The 22763-nt window shown below is 38.6% G+C and overlaps 4 protein-coding genes across 6 annotated transcripts in view; 2 read left to right on the forward strand and 2 right to left on the reverse strand.

Moving 5' to 3' along the window:
* The window catches only part of LOC105230156 (zinc finger protein jing), a 290820-nt gene extending 285598 nt beyond the window's left edge, over positions 1-5222 (reverse strand). Inside the window, exon 1 of the mRNA XM_049452273.1 lies at positions 4889-5222. The gene's annotated coding sequence lies outside the window, so the exon portion shown is untranslated. The remainder of the gene's footprint in view (positions 1-4888) is intronic.
* Positions 5223-6604: 1382 nt separating this feature from the next.
* LOC105230153 (phospholipase D2) overlaps positions 6605-22763 on the reverse strand; it is a 36879-nt gene continuing 20720 nt past the window's right edge. For all 3 annotated transcript variants that reach the window (XM_019991717.3, XM_011210761.4, XM_011210759.4), the window contains 9 exons: positions 11073-11634; positions 10513-11002; positions 10171-10430; positions 9689-10097; positions 9510-9614; positions 8229-9445; positions 8033-8158; positions 7399-7978; positions 6605-7193 (listed from right to left, as the gene is read on the reverse strand). In XM_019991717.3, the coding sequence (XP_019847276.2) occupies positions 7092-7193; positions 7399-7978; positions 8033-8158; positions 8229-9445; positions 9510-9614; positions 9689-10097; positions 10171-10430; positions 10513-11002; positions 11073-11634 (3851 nt within the window). In that variant the 3' untranslated portion in view covers positions 6605-7091. The remainder of the gene's footprint in view (positions 7194-7398; positions 7979-8032; positions 8159-8228; positions 9446-9509; positions 9615-9688; positions 10098-10170; positions 10431-10512; positions 11003-11072; positions 11635-22763) is intronic.
* On the forward strand, positions 13665-15362 carry LOC105230154 (hypothetical protein). The gene is made up of 3 exons (XM_011210764.4): positions 13665-13862; positions 13997-14159; positions 14998-15362. The coding sequence occupies exons 1-3, from the start codon at positions 13802-13804 to the stop codon at positions 15074-15076; spliced, it is 303 nt and encodes a 100-aa protein (XP_011209066.2). The 5' UTR covers positions 13665-13801; the 3' UTR covers positions 15077-15362.
* On the forward strand, positions 16275-18240 carry LOC125777428 (uncharacterized). Its single transcript, XM_049452281.1, has 2 exons — positions 16275-17818; positions 17917-18240. Exons 1-2 carry the CDS (start codon positions 16376-16378, stop codon positions 17941-17943), a joined length of 1470 nt encoding a protein of 489 aa, XP_049308238.1. The 5' UTR covers positions 16275-16375; the 3' UTR covers positions 17944-18240.

The following is a 22763-nucleotide window of genomic DNA, read 5'->3' on the forward strand; positions in this document are numbered from 1 at the left end:
TAAGCAAACCTTATACAAAAATCTTCAATATTATCCATACTTTGGTTCAAATAACAGGTCAATTGAAAATACCCGGTCTACCTTAGCAAAATACATTTTTATTCGGTATGCCAATCAAAATTTCGACACAATTTTTGTAGTACGATATATACTTTGTTTCAAAATAGGCCCTAGTTTTGGCGATCACGTTTTCCTTCGACGAAAAGCCCAATTTAGGGATTTTTGCCATCGTTGTACTTGACTACTGACACGATCTTATTGTCAGCACTTTTTTCTTCAAATGCGGCCTATTTTTCGGCAATCCTTCAAACGGCCCAAAAACCTAATAATCGCTATTAATGATCTCCCTTTTCCAAGGTAGTATATGAAAATTAGCCCATATGCATCCCAAACTACAGATTGCCTTTTCCCACGTATTGGAGCGGGTTCATCGTGTGCGGTTCACTCGAATGACTGTCGATTGGACTTCGGAGTGAAATCACAGAGCCATGTTTCATTCATTGTCACATATCGATGCAAAAACTCGGGTATATTACGCTTGAAAACCTCCAAACACTGCTCCAAATCATCATATCGTCGTAGTTTTTGATCAAAAGTGAACTCGCTCAACACCCACTTTGCAAAGAGCTTTCTCACACCCACATATTCATGAATGCTATGATGTACACGTCCAGTTGATATCTTTAGAGTATCTGCAATCTTAAACAACTTCACTTTACAGTCATCCAAAATTATTTTGTTAATTTTTTTTGTTGTTTTCTAGCCCTCAAATAATTGTTCTGAGTTTACTAAAATGGTGACAGAAGAAGTATTTGAAATTCGTTCGAGAAAAGTAGTCGAACTTCTGAGAAAGTATCTTCGATTGCTCAACCCGTAATACCAAAATGAAAGTTCTTGAAATTTACCCCACCCGCTAAGGTTTATGAGCATAACCACCCATTGCGAGTACAACGCATGCACTACCATGCAGTCATTCTTATCACAATCGGCTAAACACTTGCTATCAGCTAACATCACTTAATCGACACTCGTCGACAAGCCCTCGGTGGGTGACAAGCTACACAAAACGCTAGTCTAACCCGTGAATGACTATGATTTGCTTGCTGATAGCCATTACGCTTCTACCACAGACGCACACACAACCAAGCCTTTCGTTTGTCGAAGTATTACCACATCAAATTAGCATTTTTAACAATTTTCTTTAAGCTGTTTTTTACTTGTCTCGCTTTGTTTGTATTTGTTCTCAGTTTTAGCGTCCAACCTACACAAAAAAATAAGCTTGCCCGCCAAAGCGTTTTCTTTCCATAATTTTCATATTTTCATGTGTGTGTTTGCTTGCTCGCTCGCTCTCCACATTTTACTCTTTCGACTCCCAGCGCCACTCTTAGCTGGCGCTGGCCGTCGTCTTGACTTACTCGCTAATGTAATATTTGTAGGCAACACGTGCTTTTATTACAGAAGATTGTCTAGAGGCGTATTCCACAACACACAAAAACACAACTACACACCCGCACGCAACAAATACAAATGTCATATTACGTATACGTCTCGTTGCTCGCCTTATACACATCGTCGTTGTGGTGGTGCGCTCGCAGCGACGCGTTGCACTACGCTTGCTGCCGACGAGTGATGCAACCGATTCTTGCGTATTTGTTGTCTCTTCTATTGCTGCCATTGTTGTTATTGCAATATGTATTGCATATTCATCACACACTTTTGTTGTATGCGCGATGCGAATATAATAATAATTTTGTTTGTTTGCCTTTTTCTCCGACAGGGAAGTCAGAAATAGAAGGGCATTGCCATTTGCGTGCTATTTTTAAACGCCAGCGCAGCGTTAGTGGCGCGCTCTCTTTGGCGGCGCCGTGTGCGCTCTTTGTGTTTGCCTGCTCTCGGCCGCTCAGTCGAATTGGCTGGAGTCAAACTTTGTTTGGAGGCTTGCTTTTACCGTCTTTTTTGTAATACAACAACACTCACACATACAACTATAATTATGCTTGACTTTTGTACGCTTTTTATTTTGCTTTTTCTGTGCCTTTGCTTTTGTCTTTAGTCTTGTTGTGTTTGCCTTTTTTATTTCGTTAGTTTATGTTTACATTTTGCTTTGTGTGTGAGTTTCTTTGGCGGCTTGCGTTTTCTTTATCCGCAAATACTACGTGTTTGTTGTTATATTTGTTATCCACATGGGTTTGTGTATGTGTGTATTAGTGTTTGTGTGCGCTGCATTGGCAAAAAGCAGCTGTGCAAGTTTTAGCTGTTTGTTTTTATTTTCGTTTCTTATGTTTTGTTTGGTTGTTTTGTTTTGATTGACTTGTGGTTTTTGCACTCCGCGTTCTGTTGGTGTTTTTGCATATTTCTTGTTTTTGTTGCTCCTTTATCACTTTGCCAACATTCTCAAGACAAGCTTTTGTACGTGTTTCCGTCTTATTTTTCTCATTTCTTTAGTTTTCAGATTTCGATATGGAATGTATTAGTAATTATGCAAAGTTTTTTATTTCACATTGCTGGAACGTTGCAGAAAAAAGTTGCCTTAAAATTTAAGGTTCTAGTTGAAACAATATTATATAAACCTATTGTACCAGAAACAGCCTCAGCTAGACTTAGATCATACTTTGCTATAACTCCCAACAGGAAATGGTAATGCTGTTTCTAGCTTCGTTTTCCTTTTCTGCTTTAGAAAAATTAAAATTCTTGCTTTTTTATACCATGTTATTTAGGGCCTTGAAAATTTAAGGTTGAGCTCAATTGCATAACTAACAGCGAGCTGTTGCATTTAGGTTAAAAAGGGGTTTGAGTGTGTCATTACTGCAGAGTGACTGGATTTCTGATGACGATGTGGAGAAGGAGGTTATCTAGGAGCAGGAGGCTTCTAGATAAAAGGGTTAAGCAAATTCCTTGGGTAATATGACTTACGAGTACGTTGAGGATGTTGGGTTTGTTGAAGTAAATCCAGATTTCAGGTTCTCTCTGTTTTGGGCTTCCTACTTACTAGGCATGGCCAACTGAATGCATTTTCAGAAAGGTCTGAATGTGTGTGCGCATTGAGGATTGGGTACATGTCATTACACAATGTACTTGAACATCAAGAACTTTGTAGGAATGGGTATCAGCTGGACAGATGTACGGTTAGATATAAGCGGTGCGATCTCTACAAGTTGGAGTGCCGAACAGTTAGGATCGTTTGAAAGATTTGCGTGCAAGTTATTTAGGCGGCAAAGACAAATGGCTGAAACTAAAGGTGCGGTTCCTGTGTGGGATGAGAGTATGGGGTCCAACCTTTGGTCAGCAACCCAAAGCAGTATGGAAGCTCAACTGGCGAAATATTCAGAAACGCTTTCTAAATACTTTTCAATAAATTTTCAAATTTTACTTGCGATTCGAGAGCAATATTTTCATCATTACTTAAGCACATACAGTAGAACTTCAAGCTCGAATCGCCATAATACACAAAAAAAGAAAAACAATTTCGAGTTAGAGAGACTTCAAGTTATAGAAGGAAATTTGTATAAAATTTGACTCCTATTGCCAATTCACTAGTTGGAGTTATGGAGAAGTTCGAGTATTATGGATAGGTGTTTGAAGTCAGGTCCGACCAATCATCTATTTTAGGTTAGGTAAACTGGACTGCAATAAACGGCTGTCCGTTGCGACATTTATATAAATTGTCAGATCATTACTTCAAATACTTACATATATGTTTATAAAATTTTCGACCCTTTCGTTAGTCCAACTACCTGTCACTTAAACAATTGCAGTTTTTGTTTGTTTTATTCATTCATACAAATTTCTTTCTTATACAACACAAAGTCACATATTTGCCTACATGCCCTTTGCATGGTCTTCTTTGACTGTATACGACATTTCTTATTCACTTGCATTTTGCATCACTCTTTCTACACCAACTATTTGCCATTCGCTGCACACATATCCTTACGTACACACATATTTATTTATGGCTTCGCTTGTTCTAATAGCCTTTTCGCTTAAGTCGCTTTGCCTCATCTCAGCTGTTTTGCGTTACTTTAATTCTGCTGTCAGCAACTACTGCCCTCACACACATACATAAGTATATTGTTGTATTATTGCAGTTCCTTTGCGGCAGGTTGCTTGCTGTCGTGTTGCATACGAAGTTAAGGAACTAACTTGCCAACCAAACACATTTCACTGTCATTGCCTTACTTATTGGCATTCGCTTATTTGTTGTTTTTATATTATGCCTGCGCTGAGCTTCGTACTAACGTTTCACTTCCTATGTCATCCGCATTTTAGTTGCTGTTGTCGTTGTCTTTATTGTATTTTTTAACTTACAAGCATGGCAGTGCAACGACATAAAGCAGAACAACAACTTGCATGCATGCCACAAGTATACCGAGCACAGCGAGAATGTGCAGCATGTAGCGAGCAAAAGTCACAATAACAAAAACAAGGATGCTTATTTTGATAGTAACACGCGAACTTTTATGTATACCAGCAAGGAAGTTTTTCGTCGCTGCAGGTCAGTAATTTAAGTATTTACATTCCTCCACATATGTATGTGTGTGCGTGCGTATTGTAAGTGTGTATGTTTTTAGTTGCTTACATATAGAGTTTTCTAACTTTTCGGCGGTTTACTCGCTTAAAAGCTAAGCATTTACACGCTTGAACTAAACCACTTTTTGTTCATAATTTGTTAGTTGTTTATAATTTTATTAGCAACTTTTATTGCTTAAACTTAAACACAGCAATATTGATTACCGCCAATCACCAAGCCTTCATCTAATCACTTCAATCATATCACAAAAGCACTGTGTTCATTTGAGAATGCCACCAAAGCACCAAAAATATCCAGCTACTTACTACAATCTAAAACTAAATGCCAACACAAGCTACCGAAATTCTTAAACATTACCTTGTTCGTCGCACTCCACTTCTGCTCGCTCCACCAACTTCTCTTTCCTCGCAGCACTCGCTGTTCGCTAATTCACTTGCACTTCATTTCGCTTTCACGCCCGCACACAACTTTCGCACAACATTTTGCCTTGCATCAACTTCAATTTTTCCACAAACTTTCTGTTTTTCCATTGACTGCACCATTTAATTAAACAATACACTTTATTCTATGAATTAATCCGTACAAATTCGCACACAACACTCTGTTCGGTGCTTGCCAATGCCATTCGATTCAACTCGACTCCTAACCACACGAAACGAGACAACGAACTGACCCAGCCAACCGCGCTTTTGCAATGTTACAATGCTGGCAGCGCTGCTATTGCAATCTCTCTACTGCCGACGTCGCTGTGTTATCGTTGCATTCGTTGACATTTGGCGATGTGCTCTCGTGCGATTTTGGTAGCGTGAACGCTTCTGGCCGGTTGTATATTTGCTTTTGACTTTTAGCTTCTTCTTGCTTCTAGTGCAAAGCTCTGTTGTTGTTATCGCTCTCTGCGCATACTTGTTTGCACGCCTCAGTGTGTTTGCAGTTGTTTTTTGTTTATTTATTTTGTTTTGCTTTTGCTTACTCGTTGCCAATTGTTTTGATGAGCGTAGCACTTATGCTCTTCGTTCTCTGTGTTTACTTTGCACTGTATTAATGCTGCTTTCTGGTTTAATGAAATTTTGAGTAAGTTTTATGCAAAGTGGAAATGGCAATGTTGACAAGTTATTCGGGTTCCGCATATTATTTAGCGCCATCTGTGTGTGAGCTTACAGCTTAAATTTTAATTTTGATGATCCCCCTGTTTCTTTTTAATTATTTGTAATGAGCGAAGTTGTTGAATTGTTTTAGATTTTAACTGTGGTGTACAGTGAAAACAGTTTTTATTAAAGGAAAAGGATTTGTAACGTTGCTGGAGTAGAAGAAAGTGACCAACAGCGAGATATATTCTTGATATTGCTGTTATTGGAAGTATTGAAGTAGGTTCTTTCAATATTATAGCTACATACGCCATTTTCTAAAGCGTTCTTTGGAATGTGAGGGAACAATTCTTAGTCGGAAATGAGTCCAGAACCGATTGAACAACTTAAGATCAATGTCATGCGACCGAAGTTCACTTAAAATACGACTTGCCACCAACTTGTGAATTAATTCTTCATCTGCAGCTGATTTATCCGAAATCGCTATAATATAGGGATATAAGGACATCATTCAGTATTCTTAAGGCTCCTAAATACGATCTTGATTGACGGTATTATACAAGAAAAAACGTTAACTCAGATTATATCGAAACTAGTTATAATATCCTTCAAAATTGAAAATGTTTTCCATGGCAAATTTCGTGAAGATGTTTTTTCGAGTATAATATTTTGACACACAAGAACTTACTTAGTGATCGGGCAACTTCTATGGCAGCAATAAGCTATAACGATCTGATTTCGATGGTTCTCATGAATGAGCAGCTTTTTGAGCATTTGCCTTCAGCCCTTGGAGACAGGATCTTCTACAGCACTCTATTTTGAAATAAAAGACACTTGTATTTGTCAGTTGAGTTGAAAAAAAATCAGACATTTTATCAAATCCACTGGTTTACTGGATTACATTGTTTTGGTTACCACACGGGAGCCTTCAATCTGGTGTTCCAGCAACTCCATTTTCAATCAACAAACCACAAACGAAAATACAAGGTTCTGTGACATATCTTATAGATTTTATTTTGATTTTCTATTAAAAATAGTTTATTAAAATCTATGACAAGTAGTATACAGTGGAAAAGACGTTCGTAAAATATCTTCGAAACTAAAATACTGTCGAAAAATAGGTGTAATCGCTAAATTATAGTCTAAATCAAAATTGCAGATCTATTGTCTATTGAAATGTTAAAATAATAAAGTCAACAAAGCTAAGCTAAGCTTACCCTACACTTACATGCTAATAAAGCACTTTAAACTTTTCAATTTTTACGCTTCTTAATTATAGTTATGGTAATCATAATAATATTAGAATAATAAAAATTATAATGGAAGTGATAATAATAATAATAATTAAAATTATAATAATAATAATTAAAATTATAATAATAATAATTAAAATTATAATAATAATTAAAATTATAGTAATAGTAGTAATAAATACATTGTAGCAAATTTTTAACAGCGTAAATGCAGGTCTGAGACTACGTCCACACAGCGGTCGGAATGAGTCCCTCTTTGCTGGTGCCAGGCGGTTTTAGCACCTCTTTGTTGAGGAAGTCCAATGGCAGGTTGACTAGGAAACCCTGCATAAATGGGAAAACATATGATTAAGCAGTGCTATACGTATTTATATATAAATATAGACTTTAGTTGCTAATTAGAAACTTATTCGATATGATATTTTTTCCCGTACGCGAAAAAATAACTAAGTGCATATCATACTCCAAAAGTCATATTTAATTCATATGATTACTTCTAATATTTCGAAAATCCGTCACTTCCTCTCACCTGTATATTCGCCACCCGCTTCATAGCCATTTCCGGATCGGACTTACATAGCGGCGGTTCCTCCTGATATTTTCGCAAATCTGCATACGATTTCACCTTATCAGTTGGCAGACATTTGAAGATCTCTTCGTACAGCTCAGTATTGCGTGTTGCCGTGCGTCGCCACATACCATTCCAAAACTGATCGATCACCGGGTCCGTGACATCGATTGGCATACGCTCCGCGTCTGGATCGAGTAAACCTAAATGCTCTTTAAATAGAAATTTGCGCAGGCGTCCAGCGAACACGCCGCTTGGATACTTTTTGCCATTCATGCGTCCATCTTCGAACTCTTCGTCGGTTATGATCGCCGCAATTTCCGAGTCACGTTTGCCGATCATGGAACGGTCGTTGATATTCGCCGAACCACATATAACAACACGATCGTCTGCAATCAAGAGCTTGGAGTGGACATAAATCAGCTCGGTGATGGGATTATTGTTGAGCTGTGAGTTTGTGCGTAGACTGTGGAAGGAGATATATTCACCGGGATCCTTTATGCCGACCTCCTGCAGGCGTGTGAGTATGCCAGAGCGACCGCTGTAACAATTTAAGAATAAGTAACTTAAAAGCGGGAAAATATAATTGAATTACCGTGATATCGATGCGTAGTTCCAATGCGTGATGGCGCGCACCGCATTGCCAGTGCTACCGCCAACATCGCCCTCAAACCCAGGCAGTAGCGGTATGATCACAAATACACGGAACGTCTTGCGCTCTCTATACACAAGAAAAAATTAATTTTAGGGTTAGGTCGTTGGTTAAAACTTTCCACGCCATTCATACTCACTTATGCGCGCGCACGATACGCTTGAAGAGCGTTTCACCAATCTGATTGCGCACATTGCCGTACGCGCCCGTCGCGCCCAACTGCATTGTGATGAAGAATTGATTTTCGATGTAGATGAAATGCTGCGCCTTCGTTATTGTCTGTATGTAAGCGTCATGTATACTCTGCTCAACCAAATCCTGTTCGATGAAACCGCAGCTCCATGAAGAAGCGCTGCGCAGCAGCTGACACGTAACACGATTCTGCCGCTTTAAGGTTATATTTGGATTCAGCCTAATGTTGTTGTAACTCTTTGGCATTAAATATGGAAAGTTGGCGTTATCGCGCATCTTCTCCAGCTTCACAGCATTCCAGCGCTGTATGAAGTGACGCGCCACATCGCGCGCCGCTGCACCCACTAAACACACGCCCACATCATGCCAGGGCATACGTGGTGTTGACGAGCGATCTATGATATCGACAAGCGGCGCATCTAAGTTCATCCAGTCTTTGAGTATGAAGTTGGAGTAATCCTTGCCGAACCAATACTTGGCTTGACCATAGTAATCGTTCAGGATTTGCGTTTGGAACGGCGTGGGATCCTCTAGACCACCCAACCGTCCAGTTTCCACCTCATCAATGGTGAATACAAGCTGTTTGGGATCTTTCAGCACATCAGGCGACTTATCACCCGCGCCGCGCTCATGTTCGGTCATTGTTAGACGACTCACCAAGTCTTTACCCTTACGCATCGCATTCGTGGTGATTTTCTCCAAAACATTCTTACGCTCCATTTCGGGTGTATTTAATTTCATGCCTTCGATGGCGATTTGTTCGCTTGTGGGCGGTGAAAGCAATTCAGGTATCACAAGTTTATCGCCTGGCGCGAGTGTACGTAGCTCAACCTCTTCAAATTGGTTTTCTTCGATGTTTGCGCTTAATTTTTCGCTTTTCTGTAGGTCGCTATTTACATTCGTACATTTACGTGAGGACTTCTGCGAACCAAAGGCAGAGTCCGCATCGTCCTTAAAGAAACTGCCCAAACGTCGTGTGCTGCCCGAAGCAGAGGCGGTGGATATGCTGCCAAGGTCAGTCAGACGATGTCGATAGTCGTCCCAACGGCCATAACAGAGATCGAGACCACCGATGAAAGCGTAGGTCTGATCGACCACAACAATCTTTTCATGATGAGCCCAGAAGAACACGCCAGCGCGCGCATGATCTGGATGCCGGAGCACCTATGAGCACAAAGCGGAAGAAATATGAGTCATTATTTTCTTTATAGGAATGTTTGAGATGTACCCTTATATTCTCGTGTGAAAGCCTCTGTTTGCTGTAGTAACTATTAATGCCCAAAGCCATTTCGACCTCTTTGTAGAGCAGCACGAACACCTTGATGCCCTGCGACTGTAGTTGCAGAGAGAGAGAGAGAGAGACATAGTGAAAAGTAGAAATTTTGCTTTCAAGATCAACATCCTTACCGCTTTACGATGCAGTATCTTATCCAACCGCCAGTAATCGCCATCCACCGCTGGCCGTTTCATATAAATCTCCGGACTCAACCACCAATCAGCGATGTAGATTTCCTCTTTTGCCTCCTCAAGCGCATCCGCTATGGCACCCATATAAGTAGAACCGTCGACATGCCAACTCGCTTGAATACCAGAACGCACCGGTGCGTAGGACATATGCGGGTTGGGATAGGTAAAGTCGCGCGCATAACTATTTGCGGTCTGCTTGAGGTACTGCATCCACTCTTTGCACTTTCGACGCGTCCAGCACTTGAGTATGATGTGACGATTATTGGTGAGCACCTGCAGACCCTTACGCATGCCGGTCTGATAGATGCCAGTGGAGACGTCGAAACCCTGATCGAACAATATCACAGATCTACAAAATTAGAATGTAAAATGCATCAAACAATAATAGATAATGTTTAAACGTTCAGCTGTTGAGTTGGTACCTAATGACACCATCGGTGGGACGTATGTAGCCGAAGCAGGTCTCCTTGACGAAGAACCAACGATTACGCCATTTGCCGTACAGCACGTCCGAACAAAAGAAGCTGCAGCGCACACAGCACTTCTGCTGAAAACAACCGAAGAAGTTGCAACCCGCTTGCCCTGGACGCGTGGAGCCGGTACGCTTTTGTATAGCGCCCTCCTTACCCTTGATGCCGAGGCCGGATACAAAGGAGACATTTGAGACTTCAACGAAGTTCAGCTGTTGGAAAGCGAAGGTAATTTTAGTAATATGAGATTCAAGAACTTGGATAACCGGAAGCTTTTAGGGCTTTTCAACTCACCGTTTCGTGGTGATTTCGATACAAGCTGATGTTCAGTAGGTTGTACAGATAATCCTCCAATTGCTTGATACGCGTGGGCAGTGACTCGACAGTTATAAGCGATTCTGGTCGATTGGGGAAACGTGGCAGCTTTCTCTCCTTCTTCTTTCTCTTGCCCGTTATACCCAGATTTGACAGCGGACTATTGCTGGTGCTCGCCAAGACCATTGTACTGATGGCATTACTGTTACCGTTACTTTGCACTTTCTGACTCGTCTCACAGATCGTTGTTTGCGTCTGTGACAGCTGCATGGACTTCAGACGCGCCTCATCAGCCATTTGTATGGCTGCCTTTTTAATTGTGGCACGTTTCTCCTTGTGACTGCGCATCGGGAACGGAATGTTCAGTGAGGTGCGGAAGAAACTCAGCTGCTGATGCAGCGAATTGAAATGCTTGTAGCGACGCTTGATGGTCCACGTGAAGGGTCCATGCGTCAGTTCGATGGTATACCTACATCGGCAGAAAAGGAAGACACACCTTACAAACTGAACAATAATTCAAAAAGTATTAATGAACTCACAAATTTGGATTCAATAAGTGCGTCGTCACACTGCGTTCGTTGTCGATTATGCGCACCTGTATCTCCATGCCGGGTATGAATACTTTCCGCTGAAATGAATTGAATTTCATGCTCGGTCCATATATGGAGCTGTATGGTATCTCTGAAGGTTGCCCTGTGTATGCACCAGCACCTTCCTCCTCATCGTCATCGTCGTCGGTGTCTTTGCGCTGTACCAGCACCGGCTTATCGCCGACATTCGACAATATCGTCACGGAATCGGGAAACGCCAGCGTCTCGTCATATTCCGAATCGACGAGCGAGAACTGAAAATCAGGCACACAACGTGTAACCTTCTCCTCGTCATCTTCCTCCGCCAACTCCTCGGGTGTGTATTCTCTACTCTCACCGTCAATGCTATCGGTGGCGTTGACTACGTAGGCACGTGGTTGGTGGGAATCGATATTGCTGGTCATCGTAATTGCGCCACCGCCGTCGAACTGTGAATAGAGATGTGGATAGTCTAGCTCATCATCGACGAGCGCAGGATTCGCAAGACCCGTCTCACGATCGATGAATTCGTCTGTGTAGAAAAAGAAACGAGAGAGAGGAGTAGGTAAATGAAGAATCAAATTAAGGCGTAATCTTCAAGGTATCAGTACGTTAACTGCCATAACCTTGAGTAGAAGAAAACTTCTGTTAGATAATGGTATGTCTTACTTTCGATTCCGACTACAGAAAAGTCTGAAATACATAATAAGTCTCTGTTTAACCTAAATATATTGCTTTGAGGATCCTCTAGTCTCCGATTTTTTCCCAAAAAAGTAAGGCTAACTGTATTTATATCTATTATTAGCTTAAACTGAGTAGATTTTTGCAAATATAGTAAGTAAGTGATATTTCTGACCTATGCAATTCTTGTACCTAATCAAGATCATCTATTCTCCGACTAAAAGTTCTCAACTATCTCTGGAGATTTATGCTAAGCGATGGTATGGTTATATGATTTTGTTTCTCTTCAGGACGAATCTAGAGAGCTATTACCCTCGAAGATATTGGATTTTTATCGCTCGGGCTGTTCACTTGAGTCCAGCAGATGCTATGCCTACTTCAGCACTGTGGAATTTATGGATATAGAGACATATTTTTCATGATGATTAGGTTAGGTTAAGTAAACAGACTTACATTGTCGAGCCCACGAATAATCCCACTTGGAATACTAGAGACGTTTGTCCGTTGTAATTACCAGAGCTTCTAACTACGGATCAAAGGGACCGTCATATATCTGCCAAGCGCGTGGGCCCAGTCACAATTGAAAGAGCTTTCAAATACCAAGTCGCCGGGTTCGTAGTAAGTATGGCAATTAAAATGCTTGTCCGTAGTCATGCCTAGAACTCGTAAGTACGGATTAAAAGGACCGTCGTATATCTGCAAATGGCTAATATCAACTTCAGCCGAGTAGCCGATTTCGTAGTAAGTATGGCTGCCAAGATGCTTCCATCTTAGTCCGCGAAAGCTGGACAGTGCAGGATAAAGTGTCTAGATGAACTTCAGCCGAGTAGCCGAGTTCGTAGTAAGTATGGCAGCCAAGATGCTTCCATCTTAGTCCGCGAAGCTGGACAGTGTAGTATAAAGTGTCTAGATGTTTACACTTCATCTTCCGTTAGCAACTTTTACGAATTGCGACCTCCAAATTATGTGGACTCTCGCATGAATGCCAATGGGACATTGGACTTTATTATTCCATGGACTTTTTGCGCTTCACTTTGGACCGGAGGGCTGTCGCAACGCCAAAAGTACAGGTACTTTGGTACTGACTAAAGCTTACTGAGCTCGCGCGGACCAATAGATCCAGCGTCAAAGTGCACGAGGCCACCAGTGGAACAGCTGATGTTGAATCAATATAGACAGATTGCGGGCTTTGAAAAGCTCGCTTAAGTCGGGCGTCGAAACTGGCAACGACTTCGGAGAACAAAAAGAATATCTGTCTCCTGAAAGTACTTGACAGTGTTCATTAGTCATGTCTCGAAATTTGTATGATTAAGCCCACTAGAGTAAAAAACTTACGCTACTTCTTGGTACACCCTGTAAATTTGATTGCATTTTCTAATCAGTAATAGGCATGAGGACCCATAATCCATTTAATTGAAACAATTGACCCTGAAAACCATTTTCACAGTACAACCAACTTTTTCGAAACGACGCTTCCCACGAGAAGAATAACAAGAAAACAATCTAACTCGGCGCATCTTGCCAGCAGTAAAGCTGAAAGCTTAATCACCATAAAGCTAGTTGAACGCTAGAACGGAACTAGTTAATACTGAAAGCACGAACATAAGTGAGCCGACGAGCATTTACTGGACATACACATATGTTTGTAAGTGTGTAAGTAAAGAATATAGAGTCCGCTATGCCCCAACTATTATGCTGTGGCAGCGAAATTCAACTTCAAAATAAATTAAAACGGCTGGCTGATCTAATCACGCGCATCGTAAAATTTCGCATGGGAATCTCAAGCGACGCGCAACGCCATATAACTGTGCATTTTTTGCATTGTCGGAAACCGGCGCAAACAGCAAAATGACAACGTTCAATATAAATACGCGCTTAGCTTAGTTTTCCCGAATCAGTGTGAGTGCGGCAGCGAAAGTGATTTGTATTGCGCAATAGTGGGCGGATAAATAGTGCAGAAATCGCGGATCCAAGCAACTTGCGACCATACAGTTTTCAAAAATTAGAGTTTTCCAAACATGAAGTGCGCCATAGCGTTCTTATTACTGGCTGGTATGCTGGCCATAGGCGTCAACGCCGGTAAGTATGCTACACAAGTCTATATAAGCCTTGAACGCCTGGATATTTCTAAATGGTCGCCATCTTCACATTTGCTTGTGCTGTTGTTGTAGTGTTTGTTAAGTAAACAGCAGTAATACCATTTCAAATTGCAGGTAACGAACCGGTTTGCTCATATCGCAATACTCAGGGCGAAACGATATTCCTCAAATATTTGCCGCTACTCAAACAGGGTCAGGATTATGTGGACTTCGGTGTGGATGGCAAGTGTGTGAAGCGCGCTGTATGTTCGGAAAATTTCAAAACCGAAGTGGAAGAGTGAGTTGAATTTGATAATTAAATATTAGGTTTCTTTCATTAAGAAAATTTTTTGTTAAAAATAGCATTGGGTCTAAACGTAGCCTGGTCCGTCTGTCAAATCTTTGAATGGAAACATTTTAATTTGACGAGATATCACTCAAAATTTAGTACAGATTGTTGTGCGATGTAGCGCTATAGTTTTCGGAGATATTGTTCAAATCGGCTCACTATAGCATATAGCAGTCATACGAACTGATCGCTCAAAATCAGGTGCTTGTAGGAAAATTTTTTTAATGCGTAGAGGTATATTCACGAAATTTGGCACAGATTCTTTGTAAAGCCGGCAGTACACTTTCCCAAGAAATTTTGCTGATCGGATCATTGTAACTTATAACTACCATACAAACTGATCGGTCAAAATCAAGTCCTTGTAAGAAAAACTTTTTAATTTGTGAAGATATCCTCACGAAATTCGGTGCAGATTGTTTTTAACATCGAAGCTACTGTCTGCGAAGAATTTTTTTAGATCGGTTCATTATAGCATATAGCTGTCATACAAACTGACCGTTCAAAATCAAGTCCTTGTAGGAAAAACTTTTTAATGTGAGGAGCTATCTTCACGAAATTTGGCATAGATTATTTTTGAAGCCGGAGCTACAATATCTGTGAATATTTTACAAATCGGCCCACTATAGCATATAGTTGCCATACAAACTGATCGACCAACATCAACATAAAATCTTTTTGTACACTTTTATGCTACCATAAATGCAACTATGTAGGGTATTATACCTTCGGTGCAGCCGAAGTTAATGATTTTGCTGTTTTTTTTTTAATTTTTTCACTTCTTTTTCAGTTGCGGCAAGTATCGCGTCACGTGCGGCAACAAAAAGACTTTCAATGGCGTCTTTCCCGGTTGCTGTGTCAAATGCTAATTGAAAATAAACAACAACAACCACAAACAACAAAAAATAAACACAAAATGAAATGAAGTTAAACGGATTCACCCAGTGCTTGTGCCACAAATCGACTTTTTTTAACGAATTTACTCAAAAAATATACAAACGTTACTTTTTACTAAAAAGCTATATAAAATATTAGTACTTGAAGATTATACTATTTTATTAAATGTTTATTTACGAATATTAACAACTTATACATATATATTATGAAAATGTTGCACAAAATAAATAAAAAGCATGAATGTTTCACAGAAAAAAATTTATTATTATTATTTTACACATATTTTATAAAACAAAAAAATATTAATATTTATTTTGGGTTTATATTTTAAACATTTTTTAGTTTTTATTTTTTTAATATATTAGTTTGATTTTGTTTTTTTTTTAATTTTTATTTTTGTATTTTTATTTTTAATTTCTTTAACTTCTTATTTTTTTAAATTTTTTATTTATTTTTTTTTAATTTTTTTGTTTTGTTCAACATTTATAAAATATACACATATTTTATAAAACAAATATATTAAAAATTTTTTTAAATTTTTATTTTTAATTTTTTAATAATTATTTTTTATTTTTTTTTTTTTTTTTTTTTTAAATTTTTTTATTACAATTTTTTATTATTTTCATTTAATTTTTTTATAATTATTATTGTATTATTTTTTCAATTTTTATTTTTTAATTTTTTTTTTTAATTTTTTATTCTTAAGTTTTATTTTTTTCATTTATATTTTATAATTTAATTAACTTTTGGTGTTTAATTTTTATTTTTAATTTTTTATTTTTAATATTTTATTTTTATTTTTTTTAAATTTTTTATTTTTTTTTTTTATTTTTAGCGAATTTGTTTAATTTTATATTTTTTATTTTTTTTAGTTTTAATTTTACATTATTATTGTAAGAGTGCAATAGAATGTAATAGAATGTAAGAGAATGCGATGAATGTAATAGAATGAACGACTGCTGTAAGAAGTGTCAATTGTGAATTGGGAATGTCTTGTGTGCTTTGCTGGGCGAATGAGTTTTATCGTTCTTTTTAAACTGACTGTCAACGAAGCGAGACGTGCTGCGCACGTACGAAATAAAAATTTAAATTAATTGATTCCGGCCATCACATCTCAGAAGTGGGATGGAGTTAATTTAAATCGACTGCCGCATAATTAAACAAAAAAAAAACACTGCCGAAACCAGAATTCTTCGTTTTTCATTTCACGTTTTCTGTAGACAGTGCATTTACCACGTTTTTTTTTCCTGATTGTTGTTGTTGCTGCCACGATGTCGAATTTGTTATCACGTGCCCAAGTCATGAAAGTGCTACTGCAAACGGGTATTCAATTCGATCCTGATGCCACGATGAACCAGTTGCGACCGCTATATGATGAATACATTTCCGAGGTAACGAAAGCAAGTGAAAAAGAGGAAAACGCGAATGCCCTTGAAGATCCAGATGCCGCCGCCGACAAAAATACTCAAACTTCAATTCCCGCTACGATTGTGCAATCAATTCAACCTGTTGTTACGAGTGTACCTACGTTCATCGCCACTACGAGTGTTCAAAATTCAAATGTGCTTACAGATGTAACAACAACTGCCGCTTATGTCAGTGCTAAATTGTCAACTGCTGATACACGTGCATTGGTAACTACCCCCGCTATGAGTGTTGTTGTTTCAAGTGGTCCATCGGCTACTGCTACAACAAGTGCCCAATTGTCCACTGCTGTAACAACCGTGCAAATGAATACCGTTGTTCCAAGTGCTACAATTTCAAACAATTTGGACGAAGATGAGACCGAACGATTGCTGATCCAATTGCGTAAAAAACGCGAACTGTTGATGCTTCAAGCAGAGATTAATCAACTTACGCTACAACAGCAAGCACCTGCTGCAAAAACCCGTTGGACTGACGTAAGTGTCATTGAATCAATGATGTCTAAATTTACAGCCGATGACCATTACGATGTGAATAAGTGGATTAGTGACTTGGATGATGCTTTTGCAATGCTGCAATTCGATGAGCGTATGAAATTCATTGCATGTCGTCGTATGTTGAGTGGAACAGCCCAGGTTTTTGCACGCACGATTACGGTATCCGATTATGAAGAGCTCAAAGCTAAACTTATTAGTGAATTTGGCCGCATGCGCACAATGAATGAAGTGTATCAACTGCTGAAAAATCGACGCTTACGCCCTGATGAAACCACCCATCGTTACATTTTGGATATGCAAGAGATAGCGATGTATTCAAAAATTACGGAAGACGAATTGATCGAAATGATTATTAGTGGAACAGGTGACACTTCATCAAGAATCGGTCATTTGTTTCCAGCACGCTCTATTAATGAACTGAAGGAATTTGCGGAACGATATGAACGTCTACGCTTCCAACCACCATTAGGATCAAAACAAATAGCAATAATTAATCGTAATGCGGCCAGTGCACTTCAGCCAACAACTCATCGATCAAATGCGGCCAACGCCACGTCAGTTCGCCCTACCGCAGCTCCAACCATGGAAACAATCCGATGCTACAATTGCTCCAAATTCGGGCATTATCAAAGCCAATGTCCACTGCCGAAACGACCAGCGAACTCCTGTTTTAAGTGCTCATCCACCGAACATGTGTATCGTGAATGCCCACACCGTACCACTGTTGCTGCCGTCCTTAATGCCAACGGAATGAATGATGCTAGAGTGGAACCAATTAGTGAAATGCAAATGGTAAGTGTTGTTTTTGATAAGCCTAACCGTGAACACAGTGAACACAGTAAAAACTTTAAATTAAATAAAAATATTTTTTGTTTATTTGATTCGGGCAGCCCCCGCAGTTTAATCAAACGGAGTGAAGTTCCATTCGAATTACCAAATCAATTGAAAGAGACTCAGTACAATGGCCTAGGAAATGATAGACTCAAGACGTATGGGAATATCAATTGCAAAATAAACTTCCGAAATCAATCAATCAATCAGAAATTATTAACCTTGCCGAATAATCTTATGTCAATACCGATGCTTGTAGGCCGTGATTTTATGAAAAAAGCAAATATTACAATGTGTCAAATAAAATACATTTATGATACGAAAAGATTGAAAGAATTAAATAAAGCTGCCATTTGTACGAAGTTAGAGTCAAAACTTACTGATGTTCTGTGTTCATTTGATTTATTGGCCACTCACTTCTGTCACACAAGGAGTACAATTGAATCGCTTAATCAAGGGGGTGTTACAAGGGAGAAAGAGAAAATAATAGTGAAACACACTGAAGAAAAGTCAAATATCAGCCCGATGGAGTTAGAATTTGCAAATTTATGTGCTATTGTGCCTTCCGATTTGAATTCCTTAGACATTAATCCACATCTTCCGTCAAGGTTGTCATCAGAGTTGCGACAAACAATAACAGAAGTTTATTTCGAATTTCCTTCAGAAAAAGTTAAGCCTTTAGAATATCTTATGAAAATTAACCTTACGCATGAAACTCCTATATACTGTAGACCAAGACGATTATGCCATAAAGAGAGAAATGAAATAAAAGCAATAGTAGATGATTTGTTAAAAGAAGGAATAATTAGACCAAGTCGATCACCTTATGCCTTTGCAATAGTACCTGTACCGAAAAAAGATGGCTCCCTCCGGAAATGTGTAGATTATAAACCACTGAACAAAATAACTATACGCGATAATTTTCCTATGCCATTAGTCGACGATTGCATTGAACACTTGGGGGGGAAAAGTTATTTTTCGGTTATTGATTTAAAAAGTGGATATCATCACGTGAAGATGCATCCTGATTCAATAAAATACACTTCCTTCGTGACTCCTGATGGTCAATACGAATATTTATATATGCCCTTCGGTTTATGCAACGCTCCTGCTGAATTTATGCGCTTCGTAAAATTGATTTTAGGTGACCTCATCAAAGAGGGGTTAGTGGTAGTATTTATGGATGACATTTTAATAGCTTCGAAAGATTTTAAGTCTCATTTGGAAACCCTTAAGAGACTTTTTGAAATTTTGGCTCGAAACGGTCTTCGAATTCAGCCCAAAAAATGCCGATTTGCTTACGACGAATTAGAATACTTAGGATACTTAGCCAACTCTGCTGGCATTTCACCCAAACGGTCACACTTGCAAGCAATTCAGGAATATCCAGAACCTAAGAATAGAAAGGAAATGGAACGTTGCCATGGTCTTTTTTCATACTTCCGCCGCTTTGTACCCTCGTTCTCCAAGATTGCCCGTCCAATGACTAAATTATTGAAGAAAAATGAACAATTTCAGTTCACTGAAGAGTGCAAACAAGCCTTCACTACCTTGCGTACAAAATTGTTAGAGGCCCCTATTTTATCGATTTACAACCCTGAAGCTGAAACAGAATTACATTGCGATGCCAGTGCCTCGGGTTTTGGGGCAATGTTACTTCAGAAACAAGATGACAAAAAATTTCATCCGATTTCTTACTTTTCAAAAACTACTTCCGCCCCTGAATCTAGATTACACAGTTACGAATTAGAAACTTTAGCAATTATTTATGCACTTAAGCGCTTCCATACTTACTTAATGGGCATTCCGTTCAAAATTGTTACTGACTGTGATTCGTTGGCTATGACGTTAAATAATAGAAGCAGTTCAGCAAAAATTGCTAGATGGGCATTGTTCTTAGAAAATTATAATTATTCAATCCAGCATAGACCTGGTACATCCATGGCTCACGTGGATGCCTTAAGTAGAACTAATCAAACAATTGCATACATTGACACTGCGGAATTAGATTTTCACTTGCAAGTTACGCAAAATAGAGACCCCCGCATTGTAGAACTGCGACAAAACTTAGAACAATCTGAAGTGAAAAATTTTGAGTTGAAAGATGGGTTGGTGTACCATAAATCACCTGCAGGTCACTCACAGCTATATGTCCCTGATGAAATGATAAATAATATAATTAGAACGACGCATGAGAAAATGGGCCACTTAGCTACAGAAAAGTGCTGTACAGCAATTAAAAAACATTATTGGTTCCCGCAGATGAAAACTTACGTACATAATTTTATTCGAAATTGCCTAAAGTGTATTTACTATTCAGCATCTTCAAATAATAATGCAGCAACTCTACACAGTATTCCCAAAATACCGATACCTTTCGATACGATTCATGTGGACCACTTAGGCCCCCTTCCGTCGATAATATCAAAAAAGAAGTACATTTTAGTGGTCATCGATGCCTTTACAAAATATGTGAAATTATACCCGGCAACAGCAACGAGTACAAGAGAAGTCTGCAGTGCATTAGAAAGTTATTTTATGAATTACAGTAGGCCACGTAGAATAATAGATGATAGAGGAACGTGCTTCACTTCAGCAGAATTTGAAGAGTTTTTGCAAAAGCACAACATAGTTCAAGTGCGAAATGCAACCGCATCCCCGAAAGCAAATGGACAAGTGGAGAGAGTGAATGAAGTAGTGACACCGATGTTAGCAAAATTATCAGAACCTCTTAAACATGCGGATTGGGCAAAAAAATTAATTGAGATAGAATATGCCATTAACAATTCAGTACATTCCACCACAAAATATACACCTTCAGCACTTCTGTTTGGGATAGGACAACGAGGTAAAATAGTAGACGAACTGACGGAATATTTGGAAGAGAAGTCGAATGAACAGTTAACAGACTTATACGATATGAGAAAAAAGGCGCTGAATAACATAGAAAAATCTCAAGAGTATAACCTTAAGTACTTCGGTAAACACCACAGGGCGGCACCCGAATTTTCAGTGGGGAATTTTGTGGTTATTAAAAATGTGGATACCACGGCGGGTAATAACAAAAAACTGATTCAGCGATTTCGCGGTCCTTACGTAATATATAAAAAACTTCCGAATGATCGGTATGTGATACGGGATATAGAGGGGTGTCAAATTACACAACTGCCGTACGATGGAGTGTTAGAAGCAAGTAAATTGAAATTATGGATTAATCCAGACTCTAAATGTGTGCCAGAGGTGAGAAAAGACAACACTTCCGATATTAATATTAGTTAAGATATTTATATATATAAAAAAAAAAAACAAAAAACAAGAATAACAAATATTAAGTAAATATATATTATCAGTAAACCGAGGTCGGTTTAATGTCAGGACGGCCGAACTGTAAGAGTGCAATAGAATGTAATAGAATGTAAGAGAATGCGATGAATGTAATAGAATGAACGACTGCTGTAAGAAGTGTCAATTGTGAATTGGGAATGTCTTGTGTGCTTTGCTGGGCGAATGAGTTTTATCGTTCTTTTTAAACTGACTGTCAACGAAGCGAGACGTGCTGCGCACGTACGAAATAAAAATTTAAATTAATTGATTCCGGTCATCACAGTATCATATTTTTTTTACTTTACTCAACATTTACGACGTGTTTAAGTGCCGAACATGACAGCAGTTCAACGCCTTGCACTATATAATAAATCTGTGGCACATAACGGAGGTTATAAAAAATGACAACAAAGCCGTGTACATGTAAAACACGACCGCAGTTTTTGCAAACAAATTGTTGTACAACAAAATAGTAGCCATTTTACCGCTAAATAAATCTGCTGCCACCTCAATAAGCTTGGCCCTATGTGTGTATATGTGTGTTGGTGTGTGTGTATGAGTTCGGTGCATAAGGTTGAGGTGAAGAGTTAGGGTCACGCGCAAAAAAGCCCACAACAGACGGAAAGCAGACACGTACATCAACTTTTATGAGCGCATAAACAATAGCTGCACATACATACATACATATGAATGTGTGTGTGCACAAGCATATTTATGTTTACAAAGGTAGAATATAGTTTTTGGAAATTGGTTTGCTCAAATTGCGTTTAAAAATCATTGAACATGAGTTCAACGAAATGGTCTGGTTGCTCACTGAAATAAGAGGTTTGGAACTATTCTGTAATAATAGTTTTACAACAACATTAAGACGTTAAAAATATATAGTTTTACAACAACATTAGGGCTATAAAAAGTATAATATAAATATATATGTACACACACAAGCGGTACCTACAATCAAAATTTTTCGAGAAATAAAAAGTGACCTTCATTTCACATGTGACACTTACAGAGTGAGGAAATTACAAAGGCAGCCTGAGAACGTTATACAAAGCAAATGTTTTAGTATGAAATCAAGTACTCATTAAGTCACATGTTGACAGAGAGCTATAAAAAATAATTATCAGGCACTTCTAGCGCATATTCTTGATGAGGCAAGCGCCAGCTGGTCGGTTTTAACTCATGTTATCTTTTAGCGACATAAAAAAAAATAATATTTTGAGGCAACAAAAAAACAAGTCTCACAGTTTTACAAAAAAAAAAAATACATGTATACATACATCTATACATATGTACATAAAAACCGCAATTTTTTACTCTATATACTGGGTGGTCGAAAAAGTTTTTTCGTTTTTGTCAATAGATGTTGTTGCAGCCGTATATCTCCAGTGCTACCAATCACATTGTGCCATACCAGTAGTGTTGGGAAAGTGAGATTTTAACCTTCATTTTGCCAAAAACAAAAATGAATTCGGGGAGGTAGAAAAAGAGTTACAGCTGTTCAAAAATGATTGAAAATAATGAAGAAATTCATTATTTTGAAATTTGTACATAAAAAAGGGAAGAGTGCCACGCAAGCCAC

Source organism: Bactrocera dorsalis, chromosome 3, assembly GCF_023373825.1.
Source record: "Bactrocera dorsalis isolate Fly_Bdor chromosome 3, ASM2337382v1, whole genome shotgun sequence".
Taxonomy (NCBI): Eukaryota; Metazoa; Arthropoda; class Insecta; order Diptera; family Tephritidae; genus Bactrocera; species Bactrocera dorsalis.